Source organism: Lolium rigidum, chromosome 2 (assembly GCF_022539505.1).
Source record: "Lolium rigidum isolate FL_2022 chromosome 2, APGP_CSIRO_Lrig_0.1, whole genome shotgun sequence".
Classification (NCBI taxonomy): Eukaryota; Viridiplantae; Streptophyta; class Magnoliopsida; order Poales; family Poaceae; genus Lolium; species Lolium rigidum.
In genome coordinates, this window is record NC_061509.1 from 114,575,404 (window position 1) to 114,598,427 (window position 23,024).

The 23,024-nt window shown below is 48.5% G+C and overlaps 1 protein-coding gene across 1 annotated transcript in view; it reads right to left on the reverse strand.

Moving 5' to 3' along the window:
- Window positions 1-6,653: 6,653 nt before the first annotated feature.
- LOC124692261 overlaps window positions 6,654-23,024 on the reverse strand; it is a 38,334-nt gene continuing 21,963 nt past the window's right edge. Inside the window, exons 11-14 of the mRNA XM_047225587.1 lie at window positions 8,775-9,084; window positions 8,546-8,695; window positions 7,408-7,944; window positions 6,654-7,118 (exon numbers count right to left, since the gene is read on the reverse strand). Of these exons, the coding sequence (XP_047081543.1) occupies window positions 6,930-7,118; window positions 7,408-7,944; window positions 8,546-8,695; window positions 8,775-9,084 (1,186 nt within the window). The 3' untranslated portion in view covers window positions 6,654-6,929. The remainder of the gene's footprint in view (window positions 7,119-7,407; window positions 7,945-8,545; window positions 8,696-8,774; window positions 9,085-23,024) is intronic.

Here is a 23,024-nt window from a genome sequence, read left to right on the forward strand (position 1 = left end):
TTGGCTAACACATTAACCTCTCCCTCTTTGGTGTCTTCTTATGTTGCACTAGGTTCCACGGAGGACGAATTCCCGCTCATGGAGACGATGTACATGGTGCATGAAGATGATGATATCTCACCATGCTTTCTCCAAGATGGACATGTCGACCACATGGATCCTCCTACGTCAACAACACCTACTTCAAATGAGCCGGCCTACAAAGGTAACAACATAGGTGTTGATGATGACATGATCCCACTAGTGGACATGATGACTTATGAGTGCATGCATGATCTTGATGATACATTTGCTACGTCACATGCTACTTTCGTTTTCCCATGCGATACTTTGCTTGATAACATTGTTGATCATGTGGAAGTGAATGCTTGTGATACCATGACCATGCCATGCTATGAGAGCTTCAATTTTTCCACCATTGCTTGCAATATGTCGACCACTTGCTCTTTACCATGTATTTCTTGCAATGATAATGACAAGGATGACATTAGCTTCCGCATGCTTTGTCCAAAATGCTTACACCATTCCATGATCCTTGCATCCAAGATTGTGAACAATTGCTCTTTCTTATGCTTGGTATGCAAGAATGCTTATTTCATTGTTCATGAGATGGCCCCCATAGCCTTCTCACTTTTTGATGATCATGAGTTACCACATGCCATGAATGCACCTTCTTTCCATATCCACCATCGCCATGCATTTCATACTATCTTGATTGACACTAATGGTGATGTGCACAAGACATGGAACATCATGATGGATGATGTGTTCCTCTACCATGCACACACGCTTTTTGTTCTCTCTATTGTGTGTATAGGTACCCGTACGACACCTTCCACCGCCACGGAGCATGAGCTCACGAAACGCGCAATTGAGAGCTACCCCAACAAGGACCCAACCCGCGGGAATCACACCAAAGGGTATGTTCCCACAAGCCTTCGCCCTCGTGTGTTTCCGACTTGCCTTGTCGAGTTTCCGGTTTGGTCCAACTCCTCGTCAACTCTTTTGCCTCTTATGCAACATATCTTGACTCATCTTGTTGGCACAATGGTTGTTGTATGTCTTGATGCTTTCATCATACACTCCGAGAATCTCAAGGACCATGTCATACATGTGAGAGACACCTTATGCATCTTGTGCCACAGGTCACTCATAAAGTTGCTCTTCTTTGGATTTCTCATTTCATCTTTGGCAATTGAAATGGATGCTTTGACACCTGAGGATACCCATACTTGGCTCACGCCAACCATACTTTCCCAAGCTAGAAGTTTCAATCTCTTTGCCATTGCACATAACAATTTTTCCCAAAATTTTTCCGCCAATACTTGCCTTTTGTTTGTTCCACTTGTTTGGGACAATGCTACACCACACATTTTTGACACCTTACAACTCTTACATGCACAAATTTTTGCCCTACCACATTTTGGATACATCGACACTCTTTTGGTTCCCATTTTTGCCAAATGCCTCTTGGAGAAACGACTTGATGCTTCGTGTTTTATTGAGAGCCTTTTGTTCGCCGATAACAAATTTGGCATGCACAAGCTTTCCATTCGCAAGTTGTTTTTCCCCAAGTTCTTCTTCGACCGCGACTTTATCCCTCTACCACAACATGGGAGAACCGTCATGGACTACATCATCGATGAGGAGGAACAAGAGTCGAGGACGACTCTTCCCCAAGGGGGGAGATGATGCGGGGTGGCCTTTGGACACCTACGCCTCAAGACCAACAAGTGCAGCCCCGCCTATCATCGACGCTACACCATGGCCAAGGAGTCCCCCAAGTGGACCAACAACACAAACCCCCGCCATATATGTCAAGGTGAACTCCTTCCTCTCGACACTCGACCTCGTCAATACCTTGGATGGAATGCTACCTCATGTCGGTGTGTTACATGTCATTAGGTACAAGAGTCGTCGAGGAACCGGAGAGAAGGAACCCCCATGGTGCAAGGAGAGAGAAGAAGAAGAATGAAGGAAGAAGGAGGGAAGAGGAAGAAGAGGCGAGAGGAGGAAGGCCGGCCGGTGCCGGGGCCGGTCCGACCGGGCTCTCGACCGGACCACCCGGTCACGGGCCCGGTCCGACCGGGCTCCGACCGGCCTGGCCGGTTTTCGACCGGAACGTCGACCGGTGCCATCCGGAAGCAATCCCGGGGCTCCCGAAGCCCCGCCCGGTCACCGTTCGGTCCAGGGATCCGGTTTTGGACCGGATGGGCCGGTCCCGAGCCCGGTCCAACCGGTCCTGTGACCGGATTTCACGGGTTTGACCCACCAACTCGTACCTCTTCGACCCAGGTCGCCTTGTATGCCTATATAAGCCCCCAGGTCGCCCCTTACCGCTTTAGACAAGATTTAGGCTTAGAGATGACTTTGAGCTTTGTCTCCCTAGGGTTTCATCCCCTTTGTATCCAAGGCAACCCTTGATGGATGTATGGATTTGTGAGTGTGAGATTCTAGTGCTACCCACTCTCTCTCCCACTCCTTGATTCATCTCCCTCACCGATCTCTCACTCCGGGATTCTACCCCGCGTCTCTCCCGGGTTGATTCTATTGGCGTGGTCCATCGAGCCACGAGGGTAAGTATCGATTGTATCGGGTTGGTGTGCGTGCGTGAGTTCCTCGTGTTCTTCGTGTTCATCGTGTTCTTCGCGCTCTCCCTCTCTTCCCCTTTGGATTTCGGGTCAACCGCAAGATCGGGCCACACACGGGGTCTTAGACCTCATCGAGAATCTTTGTAAGGAGTATACAGATGAGGAGATAAAAAATGTTTTGTTTCAAATGGATCCTACCAAGGCGCCTGGTCCAGATGGCTTTCCCGCCTTGTTTTATCAAACTCATTGGGACTTTCTCAGAGATGAGATATGTTGTGCGGTTCAAAGTTTCTTTGCAGGAGATGATATTCCACCTGGGTTTTGTGATTCGGTTGTTGTGCTTATTCCGAAGACCAGCAACCCTCAACACTTGAAGAACTTTCGACCAATCAGCCTGTGTAATGTGTTGTACAAGATAGCTTCTAAGGTGTTGGACAATAGATTGAAGCTTATTTTGCCTACCGTTGTGTCAGAGAATCAAAGTTTTTTTGTGCTGGGAAGATTAATTACAGATAATGCTTTGATTGCTTTCTAATGTCTCCATACTATACGACAACAACGGGCTAAGAGGCCGTTCTTTGCTCTGAAGGTGGACATGATGAAAGCCTACGACCGAGTCGAATGGAGATATTTGCATGGCTGTCTCTCTCGGCTGGGTTTCTCGAATGCTTGGATAAGTTCAGTGATGAGGTGTGTTACATCTGCACGATATGCTGTCCGAGTTAATGGTGATCTGACAGAGCCAGTGGTGCCTTCAAGAGGCATCCGCCAGGGGGATCCGATCAGTCCCTACCTATTTCTTTTGTGCATGGAAGGTTTATCATGTTTGCTGCATAAACAGGAGGTCCAAGGTGAGCTACAAGGTTTAAAAAAAGGTCGACTTGGTCCTGCTATATCTCATTTACTGTTTGCAGATGACAGTATCTTCTTTGCTCGAAGTGATAATCGTAGTGTTGATGCCCTCCAACGGACTTTAAGTTTTTTTTGTGATGGATCATGACAAAAGATCAATTTGGAGAAATCCACTATTTTTCGGCAGTGCCTGCCGAGAGGAGGTGAAAATTGAAGTTAAAAACAAATTTGGAGTATATTCAGAGCTACTCCATGACTATTACCTTGGCATGCCTACGGAGGTTGGCCGCTCCCGATCATGACATTTCGTTATCTTTGTGATCGCATGTGGAGGAGGGTCAATGGTTTGTCGGACAGGCCTCTTTCAAGGAAAGGAAATGAAATTTTTCTCAAGGTTGTCCTTCAGGGGATTCCGACATATGTAATGAGTTGCTTCCAGCTTCCAGTTACTACTTGTGAATATATGAGGCGAATTATCGATGACCAGTGGTTAGGGGTGGAGAATGGTCAGCGGAAAATGCATTGGAGGTCCTGGGATTGGCTATCATCACCAAAAGCTATGGGCGGACTTGGTTTTAGGGACATGGAAATCTTCAATCAGGCGATGCTAGGACGACAGTGCTGGCGTTTGCTCATCGAGCCAACCTCCCTTTGTGCTCGAGTGCTTAAGGGACGTTATTTCCCGCACTGTAACTTTTGGGATGCTTCGTGTCCACGTTCAGCTTCATACACATGGCGTAGTATTCTGCATGGGCGGAAGCTTGTCCAACAAGGCATCAGATGGTGTATTGGTGATGGCTCGAAGATCAGGATAATGCAAGACAATTGGATACCTGGAATCAAACCTGAGATGGTATGTACCCTGACGCCTTTAACTGATGGGCAGACTGTGGACTTTTTGCTCGACGGGGAGACACGGTCATGGAATGTAACACGCGTGCATTCCGTGTTTGAGGACGATGTGGCAAATCTGGTTCTGCAGATTCCATTGAGTCGCCATGGAGGTGATGATTTTCTATCTTGGCCACATAGCCGTTTCGGTCTCTACACGGTCCGTTCTGCGTATCATTTGGCGCGCTCGGAACTGGTCGCTGCGAGTCGCAGTGATAATGGTCGTGGTATGTCATCGGATACTCAAGCTAACACAAAGTTTTGGAAGGATCTTTGGGTGATCAAGGCCCCTGGGAAGATGTGCATTACCCTATGGAGATTTGCACACAACTGCCTCCCAACAAGTCAGCAATTTCTAGGATGTCACATCCCGGCTTCCCCGCTATGTGTTCATTGTTCTGCGGAGGAGAGTGTGGAGCATGCCATGCTTTTTTGTCCTTTTGCGAGGGAGGTGTGGGCTAATGTGAAGAAGGCTTTCGACATTTATTTGAATCGTAAGTTCTTTACTTCACCTAAAACTTGGCTTCTAGATTTCATGTCCAAGTGCAATGGTATCCAGTCTACGGTGTTAGCTGTTTCTTTTTGGCACATTTGGGATACTCGAAATAAGATCCGAGAAGAAGGCAAGAGGGGTTCTCCTGCCAGTGTTGCTGCACAGATCAAGGCCTATGTTGATTTCATATTGACACATCTAACATCAACGGACTTCAACCACAGTCGTGAGACCAGCCAAGTAGCATCTTGGTCTCCGCCGCCGGAAGATTTTCTCTGCTTCACGTTGATGCGGCTCTCTTTTCTTCGTCCCAAAGCATGAGTGCTAGTGTTGTTGCTCGTGATCATCACGGGACTTTTGTTGCAGCAGCTGGTAACAGTTTTCAGCATGTGGTGAATCCAGAGCTAGCTGAAGCTATTGCAATCAGGTTTGCTCTCTCTTGGGCTTGTGAGGAAGGCATGGACAATCTTATTGTTGCTTCTGACTGCATGTCCGTCGTCCAACGTCTTAGTTCGGCAGAGAGATCGTTCGGCATATGGTGTTGTAATCCAAAACCATTAGAGTTTTGGTTGCTAATTTTAATAAGTGTTCAATCTCTTATGTTAGCCGTGCGCAGAACTATGCTGCGCACCATTTAGCTCGATCTTTGGAGCTTGCTTGTAAGTCGGTGTGGGGTGGTGTGCCTCCGGTTAGTATCCGGGGGACTGTGATCAATAAAGCGCACACGTTCTCTCAAAAAGAAACCGTCAGATTAGGTGGCTACCCACGCTCTGCGATCTCTCACGAGGCGGGGACTCCTCTCCTTCCTTAATCGCCGCCTCCCTCCAGCCGGATTGCTCTCCTTCGCTAATCGCCACGCGGGATTGCTCTCCTTCGCTAATCGCCGCCTCCCGGCTGAGCTGCCAGCGATGGGATTTTTCTATGGCCCCGAGTGCCGATCCAAGGCCCCGACTGATTCGTCACATGGACTGCTGCGCGGTCACCCGTGTCGTTTTTCCGCGGTGCGTCATGCAGGCTGCACCTCAGCGGCAGCAAGCAGCGGCAGCAGCACAAATTTGCACCATCCGGCTGGACGCGCAGTTCGCCAAGGATGCAGCACGGGCATGTGATTCATTTTCCAATCAAACTAGCACCGAGTGATCAATCACCAGCGGAAGATGAAACTACAGCGTAAGTTCCTTGGTTGTCCACAGATTTATTTTGCATACCACCAGTGTTGATCTAGCCTACCATGCTGGCATTGCTGGTCGGCAGGTCGCATCTCTGAATTACGGTTCTGTATTGTTTTTACAGTATTAGCCTCACATCATGAAACTGCAATAGGTATGCGAGTCGTGAAGGTCCTATTTGGTGCAGGACTCACGCCATCTCCTCTTCAGGACTCATCTTCAAAATCGAAACTATCGGTTTTTTCTCAACGAGCCATCTGTTTGGCATAGGCCGTTCGACTGAAAATAAATAGACGAAGAGAAATCATCGAATTCAAGAACTATTACTGATTACTAAATTTATATTTTTTTTTTGTTATAAAAATATCCTAATCCCTTTTTACTTCCTGGAATCCTTTAGTTTTAGTCAGTTCATGAAAAAAATTATACTATTTTAATTTCTTTTTATCCATAATGGATTTAAGCTTCGCGTTTGTGTAGCTTTAGTGGGTAACCAGGTGGCTAGCTGTGCCACTCTCGGTGGCGTGTGGGTGGTTGTGGGTGTGGTCTCTGCCCTGTTCTTATAGATTTTCACCCCGTTTTCTCCTAAAAACTATGCACTTTCTTCTTAATTAATGAATGAGGCAAAGCTTTTGCCTTCGTTTCAAAAAAAAACAGTGTCAAATTGGACTGGCCAACTCTAGAAAGAAACATGCAGCGTAGAATAAACATGTTTGAGGCCTTACGGTGATAACAAACACCTACCCACGATTAGCATAGCTCTATCCTATGCTACACACGGATGTAGCACTATGCTATGGTAGCTATTTTCACTATCCCCCTATCTTCTCTGTTTCCCTTGGTTACACTAGTGCCGTCTATTAGGCATTCTTCAGTGACAAGTGTATGGATTAGAACTGTACGTTAATTAAATTAATAGGGAACATAGATGTATCACGGCTTCCGGAGGGCTGATGCAGCTCCCATTATTACAGCCATTACAATCCCCAGGCCTGCACCCAGTGATGCACCTACAGCAGCGGCTGTCACGGAGCCGTCTCTTTTTCGTGGCTTCTGCTTCGCTTGATGAGACACTGCCTTTTCTCTTGCAAGCTCCAGCGACAATCTCTTACGAGCAAGCTCCTGTCCAAGCATGCAGTGTTCACAGTTACAGCCAGTCAGAAATACCCATAATGGTGCGAGTGACGGCGATCTTTTTTTTTTTGGCTGCACTCGTATTGAATTTTCATCGTATGACATGGTGGAAATTTTACATGCCATCATCTCAGGCAAGACGATCCTTCAGACAAATTACATACATTTTGTGTGGCGATAACCTCACTATCAAGACTGGTAGATTCTAACAAGTCCATATGTATACCTCTCCATTTCCCATTTCGCTTAAACATAACATGCAACAAAAGAGACGTACCTCAAAAGCTGGTTCTTCATTACTCACAATTACATGATGTAGATGTTGTCGAAGAGCAGTAACACCGTCCACATGCATAACAATGTCCTTCCTCTGTAACAGTGACAGCATGAAGTTTACTGGATGGAAAGCACTTCTGCCTAAAGGATCCTTGTTCTCCGAATCGCCACTGCTTGAACTGATGGGACATAGGCTACTTGTAGAACTTGGCATAAGAAATGGGGATGAGTTGACAACCTTGGTGTTATCAGGAGAAGCTTTATATGCTTCCATAGCTGAGCTGATTAATGTGTTATGTTCATGTGCACTGACAGCAAATCTGTTGGTTATTGCAAGAATCCAAGGAACACCAAGAGCCGTGGCTTCATCCAAGAGAAGTGAAAGAGCCGGCTCGGGTTTACAATTGTTGGACTGGTAATACTGCGGAATACGATGTGCTAGGTTATGCACAACAATAATTAGGTCAATTTTTCTGCTGAGATCATCTACTCCTAACTGCAATTCTTCTTTGAAGCGCCTAACTTCTAGAGGTAGTTCCTGTCAGAACAAAAGTTCAAATGATTGATTAATGTATTATCTAGGGTTCGATAATCAAACACAGTTGATATGAAACTACTGTGATACCAACTACCACTCTCCATATATGACAAAGAGTTCAATGGATAAGTGCTTCAAAGAAGAATAGTTAGCTTAGTGATTGCTCTTACGAAAATACAAGGCGGACGGCGACTAAGTCCCAGAAATTACTACCAGGTGGAACAGCCGCGACATTTATCAAGTAAAAAAGTTTCAAGATATTGATATTTCGGAGCTAATTATTTGATAGTTAACTTAGTGATTGCTCTTACAAAAAAAAATACAAGGCAGATGGCCACTAAGTGACCGAAATTACTACAGTTACAACATTATTAAGTGACGAAGTTTCAAAATATAGTATTATGGTGGTCAAAGTAACAACAGTTTGACGGTCAAATTTTACATTTGGAGACCATGAAAGATCAAGAGTGCCAAACAGATCTATGCCTTCCACAACAATGTATTCCATCCATCCCAAAAGCTGAGTCACTTATTTTGGGATGGGGGAAGTATAAAATTGCATCTGAAACTGTTGAGCAAAGAAGAAAAATAACTGCATTACCTGCAAGTTCACTGTTGCCGAATCCAAGTAGCACAATCCATTTGATACGCCCTCGCCATGCAAGTCTACATGTATGCACTCAAGAACTACATTGTTTCTTTTTTTAACTTGCCCTAACATTGCTTTTACTAAGGAAGTTTTACCTGCGCCCTACATGCATAAATACATCCCAGATCAGTATTTCCGTGGAACATAAGAAATTATCACACACCCAAAGATATGGAGGTACCTCTAGTCCAAGCAACCGCACTCTCCTGGTCCTAACATGGACCTCTTTACATACTGTTACAAAATCACTTGTGCCATATATAAGAAAATCATTCAAACCCTTGCAGCAACCGTTATCTTCAAAAAAGGACTCAAATCCATAATCGAGATTCAAATTAACACCTGTGACCACAGGAACCATGAAGTCCTCACTAGTGTAATTTGGTGGGTTTTTTAGCGGATGACCAACTAAAATCCTCATTTTTTGCAGTGTAGGTTGATCTGATGAATACGAACTAGCAGATGGTAGGGTTTCAATGACCGTTGAATACCTGTATATGAGTACTTTTCTATTAAAACTGAGGAACTTTCAAGTCTTAAAAGCATATTAGAAACCAGAGAAAGTTATTTCATAGGGTAACTCATTGATCAAGTACAGACTGTAAACAAAGAAAATGCTTCTCCAACAGAAGAATTAATTATTTATGCAACCATAATTATATGACTTGCAGCTAATAATTGTAGGATTCGAGAATATCCCCATACGTGAGATGTATTTACAGATAGTGTGTATAGTTTTTCTAAGCATGCATTGTTATGCTGCAAATCATACCCTAGAACCATGAGCTCGCTTGTCATCTGTTCAAATTAGTGTTTGTTGAACTGTGGTTTGTGGTTTGTTGTACATGTTGTTTGAACTTCTGTAGCCATGCTTGAGTGTCAGCCAGGTTTTCGCCCCATAGTGGGTGCCCCCTTCTTTGTGTGTGAGTTGTCGTTTGGAGACAATGTATTTCCGTTATGTGAGTAATGGAAAGGGGGGCAAAGGGGTAACCCGTTTTGAAAAAAAAAATCATACCCAGTTAGAACGTTGATGATATTTGATACTACCTCTGTCCATAAAAGGCTGTCGCAAGTTTGTCTAAATTAGATGTATCTAGACACTTTTTAGTGTATAGATACATCCAAATTTAGACAAATCTCCAACAACCTTTTATGGACGGAGGGAGTAGTTCTTATTCACCTAAGAGATGAAGCAAAATACTGACTGAGATATTACCATGGATTTTGAGTCACTCGACTAGTCGCGACTAATTGATGAGTCGCAACTGCGAGGTGGACTCAATGTATCGACTCGACTCATTAGGTGAGCCGAGCGACTCATTCGCCTAGCCACGACTAACCTTGCCAAGTCCAGTTTTTTTGAGTTGAGCTACTAAAAAATGAACCCACCTGTCAAAACTTTTTCAACATTGCCTGCCCAGTTCTGGAAAGCCTAGATCAAGCTACCCTGTTTTCCCTCCATGAAACCAAAAACAAATCCTCACTCCTGCCCTCAGTCCTCTCCCTTGGCCGCCGCCTCCATGAGAGCCTGCTGGCTGGCGTGGATGCATGCAGGTGGCACCACCACCAGTTCCTTCTGGCTCCCGATCTTCTCCTCCATCGGTTGCTGCTGCTCCGAGGCTCCTCCACTGGTTGTTGCGGGTGTGGGTCTGCTCCTCCCTCCGCTGGCTGCTGCTGCTAATCTGCTCCTCCGCCAGTGGATGCTGCTCTTGCTGGTCTGCTCCTCCACCATCTGCTGCTGCTCGAAGGATCCTCCCCCAACTCTCCTTCATCGACCTTCTATAGTTAATTACTAATAATCTAAATATATTTACATACTAGTATTAGACTATTAATAATTATATACTATGGTATTTTATAGTACCTATTAGTAATTATTTGAAAGAGCAAAATCTATACCTCGTGTTTTGTGTGTTTGATAACAACACTAGAATTAATTTCACCGTGTGCATAGTTTGCTTTGATAGATTTGCAGGTGCACCGTGCCCTCGTTGAACGCATCAGGATCGGAAGACTCAAGCGTAGCTTATAGGTTTTCTAGTTTTGTGTGTGTGTCATGTGACGTGGTTGGAGAGGGAAAGAGGAAAGAGCAGTTTCTGCCTGACCAATACTACCGGTACCAAGCTATCGCTATTGGTACCGGTCAGCAGTACCGCTCCGGGCTTTGCACAGAAAAGGCTCACAGTATGGGTTACGGTACCTTGACCGGAAGTACCGCTCCCAAGCGGTATTTCCGTCAAGGTACTGCTTTGGTACCTTAACTTCAAGTTACAGAACTACCGCCCTGGTACCGCTCTGGTACCAGGAAGGAGTCCGGGGCTCGCAGGCCCTGTCGGTACCTCAGCGGTACCGGCAGCGGTAGTACCACTTTGAGCCCACGTGGCAGATCTGTGAGATTTCAAATCCAGAGCGGTACTACCGCTTCACATAACATTTGGATTTGAGGGGACCTATAAAAAGGCCTCTTCTTTCCCAGCTCGTTTCAACTCTTCTTTCTCTCTCTCCTCCATTGTTGCTGAGCTCAAAACCTTGAGGATCTCCCTCCCTACCCAACCAATCTTGCCCAAACTTTGAGGAGTGGTGGAGGAGACCCCAATCTATAGTTCTACCAAGAGAGATTTCACCAATATCATCTAGTCCTTAGTGGATCTTGGAGTTAGGGTTCCTATGGTGGGATCTTGTAAGAAGAGCTCCTATGGAGGCTAGCTTGGAGTTGTGCTAGCCCCATAGGGTGTTGGGAGCCTCCGGTGTTTGTGGAGCTCGCCCCAACCTTATGAACAAACCGCCGCCTCGACCGGCTACTTAGTGGAGAAGGGAAAGCTCCTTCGTGGGGCTTTCTCGAGGAACAAGGTGAGGCCTGTGTGGTCGTTGAGCCTTCATGCTTCACACCTCCTCAACACAGACGTACTCCCTTTTGTGGGAGGAACTGCGGTAAACAAACCTCGCCTCGTCTCCGCTACCCCGGTTGTCCCGCTCCCTCTCTCTTACTATCTTGTTCGGTTCCTTTACTCGTGCATCGCATAGGCTCATACTAGGATCACCCTTATCATCAAAGTTGCCACATTTACTTCCGCATCACGCCTAAAATTGGAAAAGCTATAGAACTTGTTTAGCGACCATTCACCCCCCCCCCCTCTTGTTCGCTAACGATCCATTCAATTGGTATCAGAGCAAGATTTTCTTGCTCGGGCTTTACCGCCTAAGAAATGGCCGAACAAGAGGTGCTTGGGAATGGGTCCCTTCCCGGTGGGCAACCTCCTCCACCATCAAACACCGATAGCACAACGGCTACGTTGGATGACCTCAAGAAATTGGAGTTATCCATCGTAAGCCAAATGAAGGCTATGATGATGGAGTTGGTTGCTCCAAAACCAAACCCCGCCATAGATCCTAAGGCTATGATGATGGTATCAGAGCCCAAGATCTCGAGCTTGAGTCCTGGCTTTTTGCAATTTTTCCTAAAATTGTTGTTGCTCCCTCGGTGTCCTCGTATAGGCATGTATAGACCTCTTCAGCTTGCCTCTATGTTGACTTGTCTTCCCATCACACGTGAGGAGGGTGTTGAAGTGTATATGTAGATTGCCTAGCCCTTTCCATCAATTCGTACTTTTTGTTGCATTGGCAAGTGCATTAAACTTAACAATTATGACTAGTGACGACTAGTCTATGAGTTGCTGCCCCAGATCGACTCGTCGACTCCTCAACTCGTAATCCTTGGATATTACCACACTTTCTACTGCTTCAAATGTTACAAGGAAATTTTACAACATATTAACATATTAACAAAGTATATAAAACACCATATATGCATTTGATGTTGCACTAATGGCTGAGGTGGTCCCTCGGGTTCAGATTAGCCAATTTTTCTCTTGAAGTTTAAGGAAAGCCATCCTGGTCCCGAAGGTTTACAAAGTGGGTCAAAGACCACTAAAATGTGATATGTCTGTTGTGAATGGGCAACTAGTATTCACTAAGGGCAAAAGGCCAGTGCATGACAGGAAACCCCTCATACACTGAGGATATACAAGAGAAGGGGCTATACATCTCTATACATCTCCAACACCGCCCTCAAACTCCTGGTGTGATGCGGGGTGGCCTTCGGACACCTCCACCTCAAGACCGTCAAGTACAGCCCCGCCTATCGTCGACGCTACACCATGGCCAAGGAGTTCCCCAAGTGGACCAACAACACAAACCCCCGCCATATATGTCAAGGTGAACCCTTTCCTCTCTATGGTCGACCTCAACACCAACGTGAATGGTATGCTACCTCATGCCTATCATCATTGTGTCTATAGGTGCCGACATCGACAAGGACCAAGAGAGAAGGAACTCCCATGGTGCAAGGAAGAGGAGAAGAAGAAGGAAAGAAGAGAAGAAGGAAGAGGAAGAAGAGGCGGGAGGAAGAGGCCCGGCTGCCGGGTCCGGGACCCGGCCGGACCGGACCCACAACCGGGCCGTCCGGTCCCGAGCCCGGTCAACCGGGCGCCCAACCGGCGCAGCTCCCTCGTACGGGCGAAGACCGGAAACCTCGCAGCTTCCCGGCTTCGACCGGCCGACCGGACCTCGACCGGACAGCCCGGTCACAGCCCGGTCGGACCGGACCCTTGACCGGACAGCCCGGCCACGAGGCCCGGCCGACCGGACCCCAAACCGGATCCGACGGGAATGACCCACCAAACTGCCTTAACTTATCCATTCGCGTACCTGTTCGCCCTTGCTGGCCTTGTATGCCTATATATAGACCCAAGGCACCCCCTTACCTCTTTAGACAAGATTTAGGCTTAGACATGGATTTGAGCTTTGTCTCCCTAGGGTTTCATCCCCTTTGTATCAAGGCTACCCTTGTTGGATGATTGGATTTGTGAGTGTGAGATTCTAGTGCTACCCACTCTCTCTCCCACTCCTAGATTCATCTCCCTCACCGATCTCTCACTCCGGGATTCTACCGCGCGTCTCTCCCGGGTTGATTCTATTGGCGTGGTCCATCGAGCCACGGGGTAAGTATCGATTGTATCGGGTTGGTGTGCGTGCGTGAGTTCCTCGTGTTCTTCGTGTTCATCGTGTTCTTCGCGCTCTCCCTCTCTCCCTCCTTGGATTTCGGGTCAACCGCAAGATCGGGCCACACACGGGGTCTTAGACCTCATCATATGGTATCGGCAGCCTTTGGTTTCCGCGGATTTGACCCCCCACCCATCCAATTTCGTCTCTAAAAAATTTCCCCAAAAATCCCCAAAAATAGCCCTAATTTGCCTCTTGACCGATCCGCGATTTGGTTGCGTTTTGAGTGGTTTTGGTCCATGGATTTGGTGTTGGAGTGCTTGATCTACTATCTCCCTAACTTTTAGCCCCCAATTCCATCATTTCCCTTCGTTTTGGTCGATTTGGCTTGATTTCGCTCAAGAACAGAGAGAGAAAATCCGTGCCCCGCGAAATCCGGCCGACCGGGCTCCAACCGGGCCGATGACCGGACAGCCTCGGCACCGAGGCCGGTCAACCGGCCGCCGGACCGGCGCCAACCGGGCGCCAACCGGCGCCAACCGGGCGCCAACCGGCGCCAACCGGGCCGGAACCCGGTCAACCGGCCGTAGACCGGGCAGGCCGGTCCAGGGCTCGGTCAACCGGTCGGAAACCGGACGCCACCTCCACCGCCACCTCCGCCAACCACCGCCACCCTCTCCGCCGCCGGCAAGCACCGCCACCCTCCCCAAACCACCGGGAAACATCACCGCGGCCCCATAACCTCCGCCGCAACCGCAAGGGCATCGACACCACCCACCACCGGCTTACCACCGCCACCACCACCAAGCTACTTTGACCCGTTTCTTCCGCTAACTTGTGTTTGCTTGTTCCGGTTTGAGTGCCTTGTTTGTGAAACTAACCCGCAGACTCCGAAGCAAGCGACGACATCCTCGGCACCCGGACTTGCAACCGTACTCTTGACATCACCACCTTCATCGCAAGTTGTGTGTTCCGACACCGCCTAACATCTAGGTATAACTTGCACCCCACCTTGTAACCCCTCTTCTTTTGCGATCTATCCTATCGAGCATTGCTTATTGAGTGTTGCGAGACATTGCACGTGGTCCCGATTGTGAGGTGTGTGTGTAGTGTGGAGTCAAGCTTCTAAGCAAAACTCGTGTGGCAAGATAGCAAGAGCGAGCTAACGCTAACATAGGGCGAGAAAAAGCCGCCAAAGCACCAAAAGAGTGCAAGTGCCATCATACATACAAAAGTGTACAAAGTGCCACCATAAATACAAAAGAGTGCAAGTGCCACCATATACAAAAGAGTGTCATAAGCTTTTAAGCAAAAGAGAGATAAGAGAAGAGAGGCCACGTGTGAATCTTGTTGTCTCTTCCTTGCAACCGAAGCTTTGATCTCTTCTTGTGTTAGTGTGACACCGAGCACCCTTGCTTAAGGGCTTCATACACTTTTCCACTCATTCCTTGGTCGCACTAACCCCGTTCATCTCGTGTGTGTGTTCCACATCTTTTCCGTGTTTATAGTGATCATCGCTTTAACATTTGATTTTTGGATTTCCACCACTCTTGACAATACACTTGATTTCGGATTTCGTCTTTTGGCTTTCCACCACACTCACCTACCACCATATTTGCTAGCTTTTGCGTGTGTCTTTGTGTGAGTGCCCGATACAATTGTTCTAACTCTCGGTTTGTTGGATCACCCCAATCTTGTCATACCACGGTAAGATTGCAAGGTAGTCTCCTTCCACTAACATACACCATATAGATACCATCGTGCTAACATGGATAGCGAAGATGAAGATACGGAGGAGTACATGGAGCACTTCGAGGAAGATACCTCCTCAAGCACCGCGGATGTGGAGGAACATGTGGAGCTCTACTCCAACTATGGCTCCCCAAGCATCACCGACATCTCCGACATCGAGGAGCTCGACAACGACCATGGCTCCCCAAGCATCACCGACATCTCCGACATCGAGGAGCTCTACATCGACAATGGCTCCTCAAGCATGGATGACATGGTGGAGCACCACTTTGAGGACGACTTCGACGAGCTCTACATCGACAATGGCTCATCAAGCATGGACGACATGGTGGAGCAACGCCACACCTACGACATCGACACCATGGCGGAGCCTCACCTAGTCACCTACTTGGCCAATGGAGCTACATATGAAGATAGAGGACCTCAACGATGGCACCATCATATGGATCATCAAGAGCGTCCCCAACATGATCACCATCGACACACTTCTTCGAGCTCCACGAGGCGCCACCATGAGAGTGCTTATGCACATGATCATCTACGGCGAGTTCATCATATGGAGCATCAAGAGCGTCCTCATCATGAGCGTCATCGACACTCTTCTCCAAGCTCCACAAGGCGCCGCAAGCAACATGCCAAGTCGCATGAGCCATCATCTCGGCATGGCAAGGACCGTCATCGACTCACACCATCTCATGATAGTCGTCGACCACTACCACCTCATGGTCTACATCGACATACGTCACCACATGAGCTTCGCCGCCACAAGCCACTTCATGATCGTCATCGACCAACATCTTCCACGAGTCTTCGACGACACCACTCAAGCCATGGTGATGATGCACGAAGACGAGAGCCTCGACATGAAGGCGACAAACACCATGATAGGGTGCCTACCACTCCAAGGATGGCAAGTGCACATCGAGCATACCTTCCTCATAAGGCGACTTCCACCTCTTGTGCCACCACCACAATGGCCTCTACCTTGTCACGTGCCTATGGACTCCGATGCTACAAGTGCAAGCAACAAGGTCACCCTCCACGGGAATGTCCCAATCTCCTATGTGAGGTGTGCAAGGCCAAGGGTCACGTGGCATGGCAATGCACAACGCCAAGTGCCAAGATGCTCTACTTCGACAAGCTACAAGCACAAGTCCCCAAGATGCCTATTGCGCCAACACTTCAAGATGAAGATCGCCAAGGTGAACTCAAGGGCGAAGTTGAGCCGAGCCTAGCTCTCATCAACACCATGGCGCCACCGCTTGAGGATGACTTGGGAGGCGATGGAGTTGAGCATGGTGAGCATGGGATTCTCCCTTCACCTAAGGAGGCGCATGGAGTTGAGATGGTTGAGCATGGGAACTTCCCTTCAACCAAGGAGGCGCATGGAGATGAGAAAGTCGAGCCTACTCCTATATGCTTGATTGATGAGTTGGTACCAATCCCATGTGAGCATGAGAGCCACTTAGCCCACTTGAGTGAGAGTGATAGTGAGTTGAGTGATTCCCACCCCATATGTGAGTTTGAGTGCTTCCAATTGGAGGACATGAGTGATACACAAAGTTCCACGGAGGACGAGTTCCCGCTCATGGAGACGATGTACATGGTGCATGAAGATGAGGATATCTCACCATGCTTGCTCCAAGATGGACATGTCGACCACATGGATCCTCCTACTTCCACAACACCTACTTCAAATGAGTCGGCCAACAAAGGTAACAACATAGGTGTTGATGATGCCATGATCGCACTAGTGGACATGATGACTTATGAGCGCATGCATGATCTTGATGATCCATTTGCTACTTCACATGCTACTTTCACTTTCCCATGTGATGCTTTGCTTGATAACATTGTTGATCATGTGGACTTGATTGCTTGTGATACCATGACCATGCCATGCTATGAGAGTTTCACTTTTTCCCCGCTTGCTTGCCATAATGATCATGCTTGTGTTGTGACACCCTTGATGAACACTAGCTCTTTCCATAGGGTTGTCGACAACGATGATAACATGTTCCGCATGCTTTGCCCCAAATGTTTACACCATTCCATGATCCTTGCATCCAAGATTGTGAACAATTGCTCTTTCTTATGCTTGGTATGCAAAAATGCTTATTTCATTGTCCATGAGATGGCCTCCATAGCCTTCTCTATTTTTGATGATCATGAGTTACCACATGCCATGAATACACCTTCTTGCCATATGCACCATCGCCATGCATTTCATACTATCTTGATTGACACTAATGGTGATGTGCACAAGTCATGGAACATCATGATGGATGATGTGTTCCTCTACCATGCACACACGCTCTTTGTTCTCTCTATTGTGTGTATAGGTACCCGCACGACAACTTCCACCGCTACGGAGCATGAGCTCACGAAACGCGCAATTGAGAGCTACCCCATCAAGGATCCAACCCATGGGAATCACACCAAAGAGTATGTTCCCACAAGCCTTCGCCCACATGTATTTCCGGTTTGCCTTGTCGAGTTTCCGGTTTGGTCCAATTCCTCGTCATCTCTTTTGCCTCTTATGCAACATATCTTGACACATCTTGTTGGCACAATGGTTGTTGTATGTATTGATGTTATCATCATACACTCCGAGAATCTCAAGGACCATGTCATACATGTGAGAGACACCTTATGCATCTTGTGCCACATGTCACTCATAAAGTTGCTCTTCTTTGGATTTCTCATTTCATCTTTGGCATTTGCAATGGATTCTTTCACACTTGCGGACACTCATACTCGGCTTAAGCCAACCATACTCTCCCAAGTTCAAAGTCTCCATCGCTTTGCCATTGCACATAACAATTTTGCCCCAAATTTTGCCGCCGACACTTGCCTTTTGTTTGTTCCATTTGCTTGGGACAAGGCTACACCACACATTTTTGACACCATACAACTCTTACATGCACAAATTTTTGCCCTTCCACATGTTGGATACACCCACACTATTTCGGTTCCCATTTTTGCCAAATGCCTCTTGGAGCTTTCCCTTCGCAAGTGGTTTTTCTCCAAGTTCTTCTTCGACCGCGACTACCCAACTCTACATGGGACAACCGTCATGGACTACCTCTTCGATGAGGAGGAACAAGAGTCGAGGACGACTCTTCCCCAAGGGGGAGATGATGCGGGGTGGCCTTCGGACACCTCCACCTCAAGACCGTCAAGTGCAGCCCCGCCTATCGTCGACGCTACACCATGGCCAAGGAGTTCCCCAAGTGGACCAACAACACAAACCCCCGCCATATATGTCAAGGTGAACCCTTTCCTCTCTATGGTCGACCTCAACACCAACGTGAATGGTATGCTACCTCATGCCTATCATCATTGTGTCTATAGGTGCCGACATCGACAAGGACCAAGAGAGAAGGAACTCCCATGGTGCAAGGAAGAGGAGAAGAAGAAGGAAAGAAGAGAAGAAGGAAGAGGAAGAAGAGGCGGGAGGAAGAGGCCCAGCCTGGCCGGTCCGGGACCCGGTCGGGACCGGACCCACAACCGGGCCGTCCGGTCCCGAGCCCGGTCAACCGGGCGCCCAACCGGCGCAGCTCCCTCGTACGGGCGAAGACCGGAAACCTCGCAGCTTCCCGGTTTCCGACCGGTCGACCGGACCCCGACCGGACAGCCCGGTCCACGGGCCCGGTCGGGCCGGACCCTTGACCGGACAGCCCGGTCACGAGCCCGGCCGAGCCGGACCCCAAGCCGGATCCGACGGGAATGACCCACCAAACTGCCTTAACTTATCCATTCGCGTACCTGTTCGCCCTTGCTGGCCTTGTATGCCTATATATAGACCCAAGGCACCCCCTTACCTCTTTAGACAAGATTTAGGCTTAGACATGGATTTGAGCTTTGTCTCCCTAGGGTTTCATCCCCTTTGTATCAAGGCTACCCTTGTTGGATGATTGGATTTGTGAGTGTGAGATTCTAGTGCTACCCACTCTCTCTCCCACTCCTAGATTCATCTCCCTCACCGATCTCTCACTCCGGGATTCTACCGCGCGTCTCTCCCGGGTTGATTCTATTGGCGTGGTCCATCGAGCCACGGGGGTAAGTATCGATTGTATCGGGTTGGTGTGCGTGCGTGAGTTCCTCGTGTTCTTCGTGTTCATCGTGTTCTTCGCGCTCTCCCTCTCTCCCTCCTTGGATTTCGGGTCAACCGCAAGATCGGGCCACACACGGGGTCTTAGACCTCATCATGGTGGATCAACAACACTGAGTTTGGAGAGAAAGAACCCATGTTGCGCTCTAGTCTAGGCCTTCGTGAAGAAATCAGCCAGTTGTAACTCGGAAGGCACGTACGGTAGAGCCATAACATGATCCTGCACAGCAGTATGCACAAAGGAGGCATCAACACCTATGTGCTTGGTGAGCTCATGCTTCACTGGGTCACGCGCAATGCTGATGGAATCAGACAAGAGAGGAGTCGGTGCAGCAGAAACACCAAAGTCCTCCAATAACCAGCGTAACCAAGTCACCTCTGCCGTCAAGAGAGCCATCGCTCGCAACTCGGCCTCCGCACTCGAACGAGAGAGTGCAGTCTGTTTCTTGGTCTTGTAGGCAATGAGAGAACCACCAAGAAAACACAGTAGGCAGAAAGAGACCAGCGATCCTATGGATCACTAGCTCACGTAGCATCTGAGTAGGCCTAGAGTTGTAAGGAGCTAGAGCGAGGAAAGAAAAGGCGACGGGAGATGGTGCCACGAAGATATCGGAGGACGTGGAGGAGGTGACTGTATTGAACTATGGTGGGAACAGACATGAACTGACTCAGAATGTGGACATGATAGGAGATGTCCGGACGAGTGACAGCTAGGTCCCAACCAAGTGACGGTAGCGCGTCGGGTCAGGTGAGGATCACCATCAGTGGCACAGAGATGCACATTGAGCTCCATAGGAGTCTCGATGGTGCGCTCATCACCAAGAGCGGCACGAGTGAGGAGATCATGAATATACTTCTCCTGGGAGATATAGGAGCCATCGGAGGTAGAAGAAACCTCAATCCCAAGGAAGTAGTGAAGAGGACTGAGATCAGTCACGTCATGAGAAACTGCTCACGGAGACAGGCCTTGACAAAGGCAATGTACTCAAAGTCGTCACCAGTGATGATCATGTCATCAACATAGAGGAGAAGAAGAGTCCGACCATGAGAAGATGTGTGGACAAAGAGCGCAAGGTCATGTGCGCTAGGGACAAAGTCAGCGCAAGGTCATTTCTCGGGATGTGAATTTTGACAAGTCTCATTCTTTATATTCGCGTTCGACCCTATCGACCTCTATTATGGAGGATCTCTCTTTTCTTGTTTTACCTGATTCTCCTCACCCGGTCCCTCGTGTACCTTCTCCTTCTCCTCCCCTTGTGTCATCACCTCCAGCGCCTCCTATGCCTTCTTCTCCACCGTCTCCTCCGACGCCTCTGTCTCCTTCATCTCCTCCGACGCCTCCTTCGTCTTCACCCTCTTCACCGAGATCTCCTCTTGTTGCTCCTTCTCATCCTACTTTCAATTGTCACTATACTCGTGGGCACCCTTTACTTCTTGTACACCGTCTCAGCCAACTTATTCTCTTTGTACTCAGCCTCGTCCTGCTCCTGATTTCTATAATCCTGCTAGCTATAGTGTATCGGCTATCCCGGAGACGACTACTCATCGTAAGGTTGTTATTCATCCTGAATGGCAGCTCGCTATGGTGCCATGCGGGCTTTCTTCGAGGAAGGTGTGGGGTTGGAGTCCACCGGCTTGCTCGAGCGAACTCCTCCCAGGAAAGTAGCCGCAACAGCGAGGTAGATGCGCCCAGTGCAGGCCGTGGTGTCACCCCACGTTGATGGCATCTTGAGTGCATTATACGTGTGGTGAGTGACGGCCATAAATTGGGCGAGCACCAGGCGACCTAGGAAACGTTGTACGGGAGAAGGATGTCTGCCACGATGAGGGTGACATTCTCCATACAATAGTTATCCTTGGTGCCGAAGGTAACCAGCAATGTTATTTTGCCCAGTGGCTGCGTGGTTGGCTGCGTGGTTCCCGCATTCACACCGATCTGGAGCATGTCCATCAGCTTGGCGGAGATGAGGTTGAGCCCCGCTCACCCATCTACAAGCATCTTGCAAATGACAATGTTCTTGATCGTTGGCGCCACCACCAACGGTAAAAATCCCACCCTAGCGGTGCGCTCAGGGTGGTCCTTTGCGTCGAAGGTGATGGGCACATGTGACCAACGCAGTGGCCAGCCATGGCGTAGGCCCCTCCATGGATGCAAGCAGCATCTCTTGCCACCTAGAAGCCTTGATCAGCATCCACATCCTCTTCTATCCGCGGGTTGGCTCCTGGCGCAGGCCACACTTGGTTGCCGCGCCCTCGCCGCGTCCTCCCCGAGCTCCGCCACGGCCGGCATCTTGCATGTTGCCTCGACCTCCCCCCATCAACCGTAGCGAGGCAAGCGCGCGCTAGGTACCCTGGCTCCCCGCAAACAAAGCAGTTGCCGATTTTATAGTTTCCTTAATGCATTTCAATTATTCTTTCTTTATAACCTGTCATTTTATCACTTTTATACATATATTTGGCATATTGCTGTCTTTTCAAATCGTCGTATTCCATAGCGCCGTATCCGTGTTGTCGTCGTATCGGTGCTTCATAGCTTCTCTATACTAGACATCTTCGTCACCACTCTCATATAGTCTATTTCCAGCACCACTCTCGAGAGATGAAGCTCCTTTGCGAGGAACATAGCCCTTTGACATCCCTTTAACGCAGCCTCCTCAGGATCAGTGACCGTAGAGGAAAAAAATGCCAAGCTGCCGCACGGTAGCTACCATGGTGGTCGCGAACAACCACGCCTCTGCCCTACTTCCCTGAAGATTTCGCCACGGCACCATCAGAATTATTTTTTGTCCAGTGTTCCACCCTGGGGTTTTAGGAATCTTCGAATCCTAGATGTTGCGCCACTCTTTAATTAAGTTCACTGCATGCTTGGCCAACATCTCCGGCTCCTCTATCTTCCTCGATTCCCTGGCATCGTTCCTCGCAGGCCACATCTGGTACAGCGCCATCATCGTCAGATCCATCTCTGCCTCCTGTACCGTGCTCAGCCATTCCAGCAACCACTGCAAGATATCTCGTGGAAAGCAGACATTAGCAGGAGGAATGGTAGCAGGTGCAGCGCATGAACTCCTGACTAGTTCCCACACATGCTTTGAGTGTGGACAATGCCACAATCTGTGAAGGACCGTTTCCTCTCTCCCGCAAGCAACACAACAGACTTTCTTTAATCTTGCGGCATAGGAGCTCTGAGCCAACTGCCAGCCCGTTCTTCTTTAATCGCCAAACATTGATCTTGACCTTGCACAGGACTGAAGCTCCCCACAGCGCCAACCATCCCTTGTAAGCTGCAGATGTCGTCGGGAACTCTTGGATGCCTGCATCGATCTTACGCTGCTGTATTCTCAAGTGATGCGCAGAACGGACTGAGAAGACTCCATTCTTCGTGAAGTTCCATGCATGATAGTCCGATGTTCCCACCCCTCCGATCAAGATCTTTCTTATATCCCCTCTCCTCTCCCGCCTTGTGTATACTCCCACCCCTTTTGTACATCCTCATTTTCAATTAATAATATTTTACTGTTGGGCCGCTCCTACAACTTCCTACTCCCTCCGTCCTAGTTTGTAAGT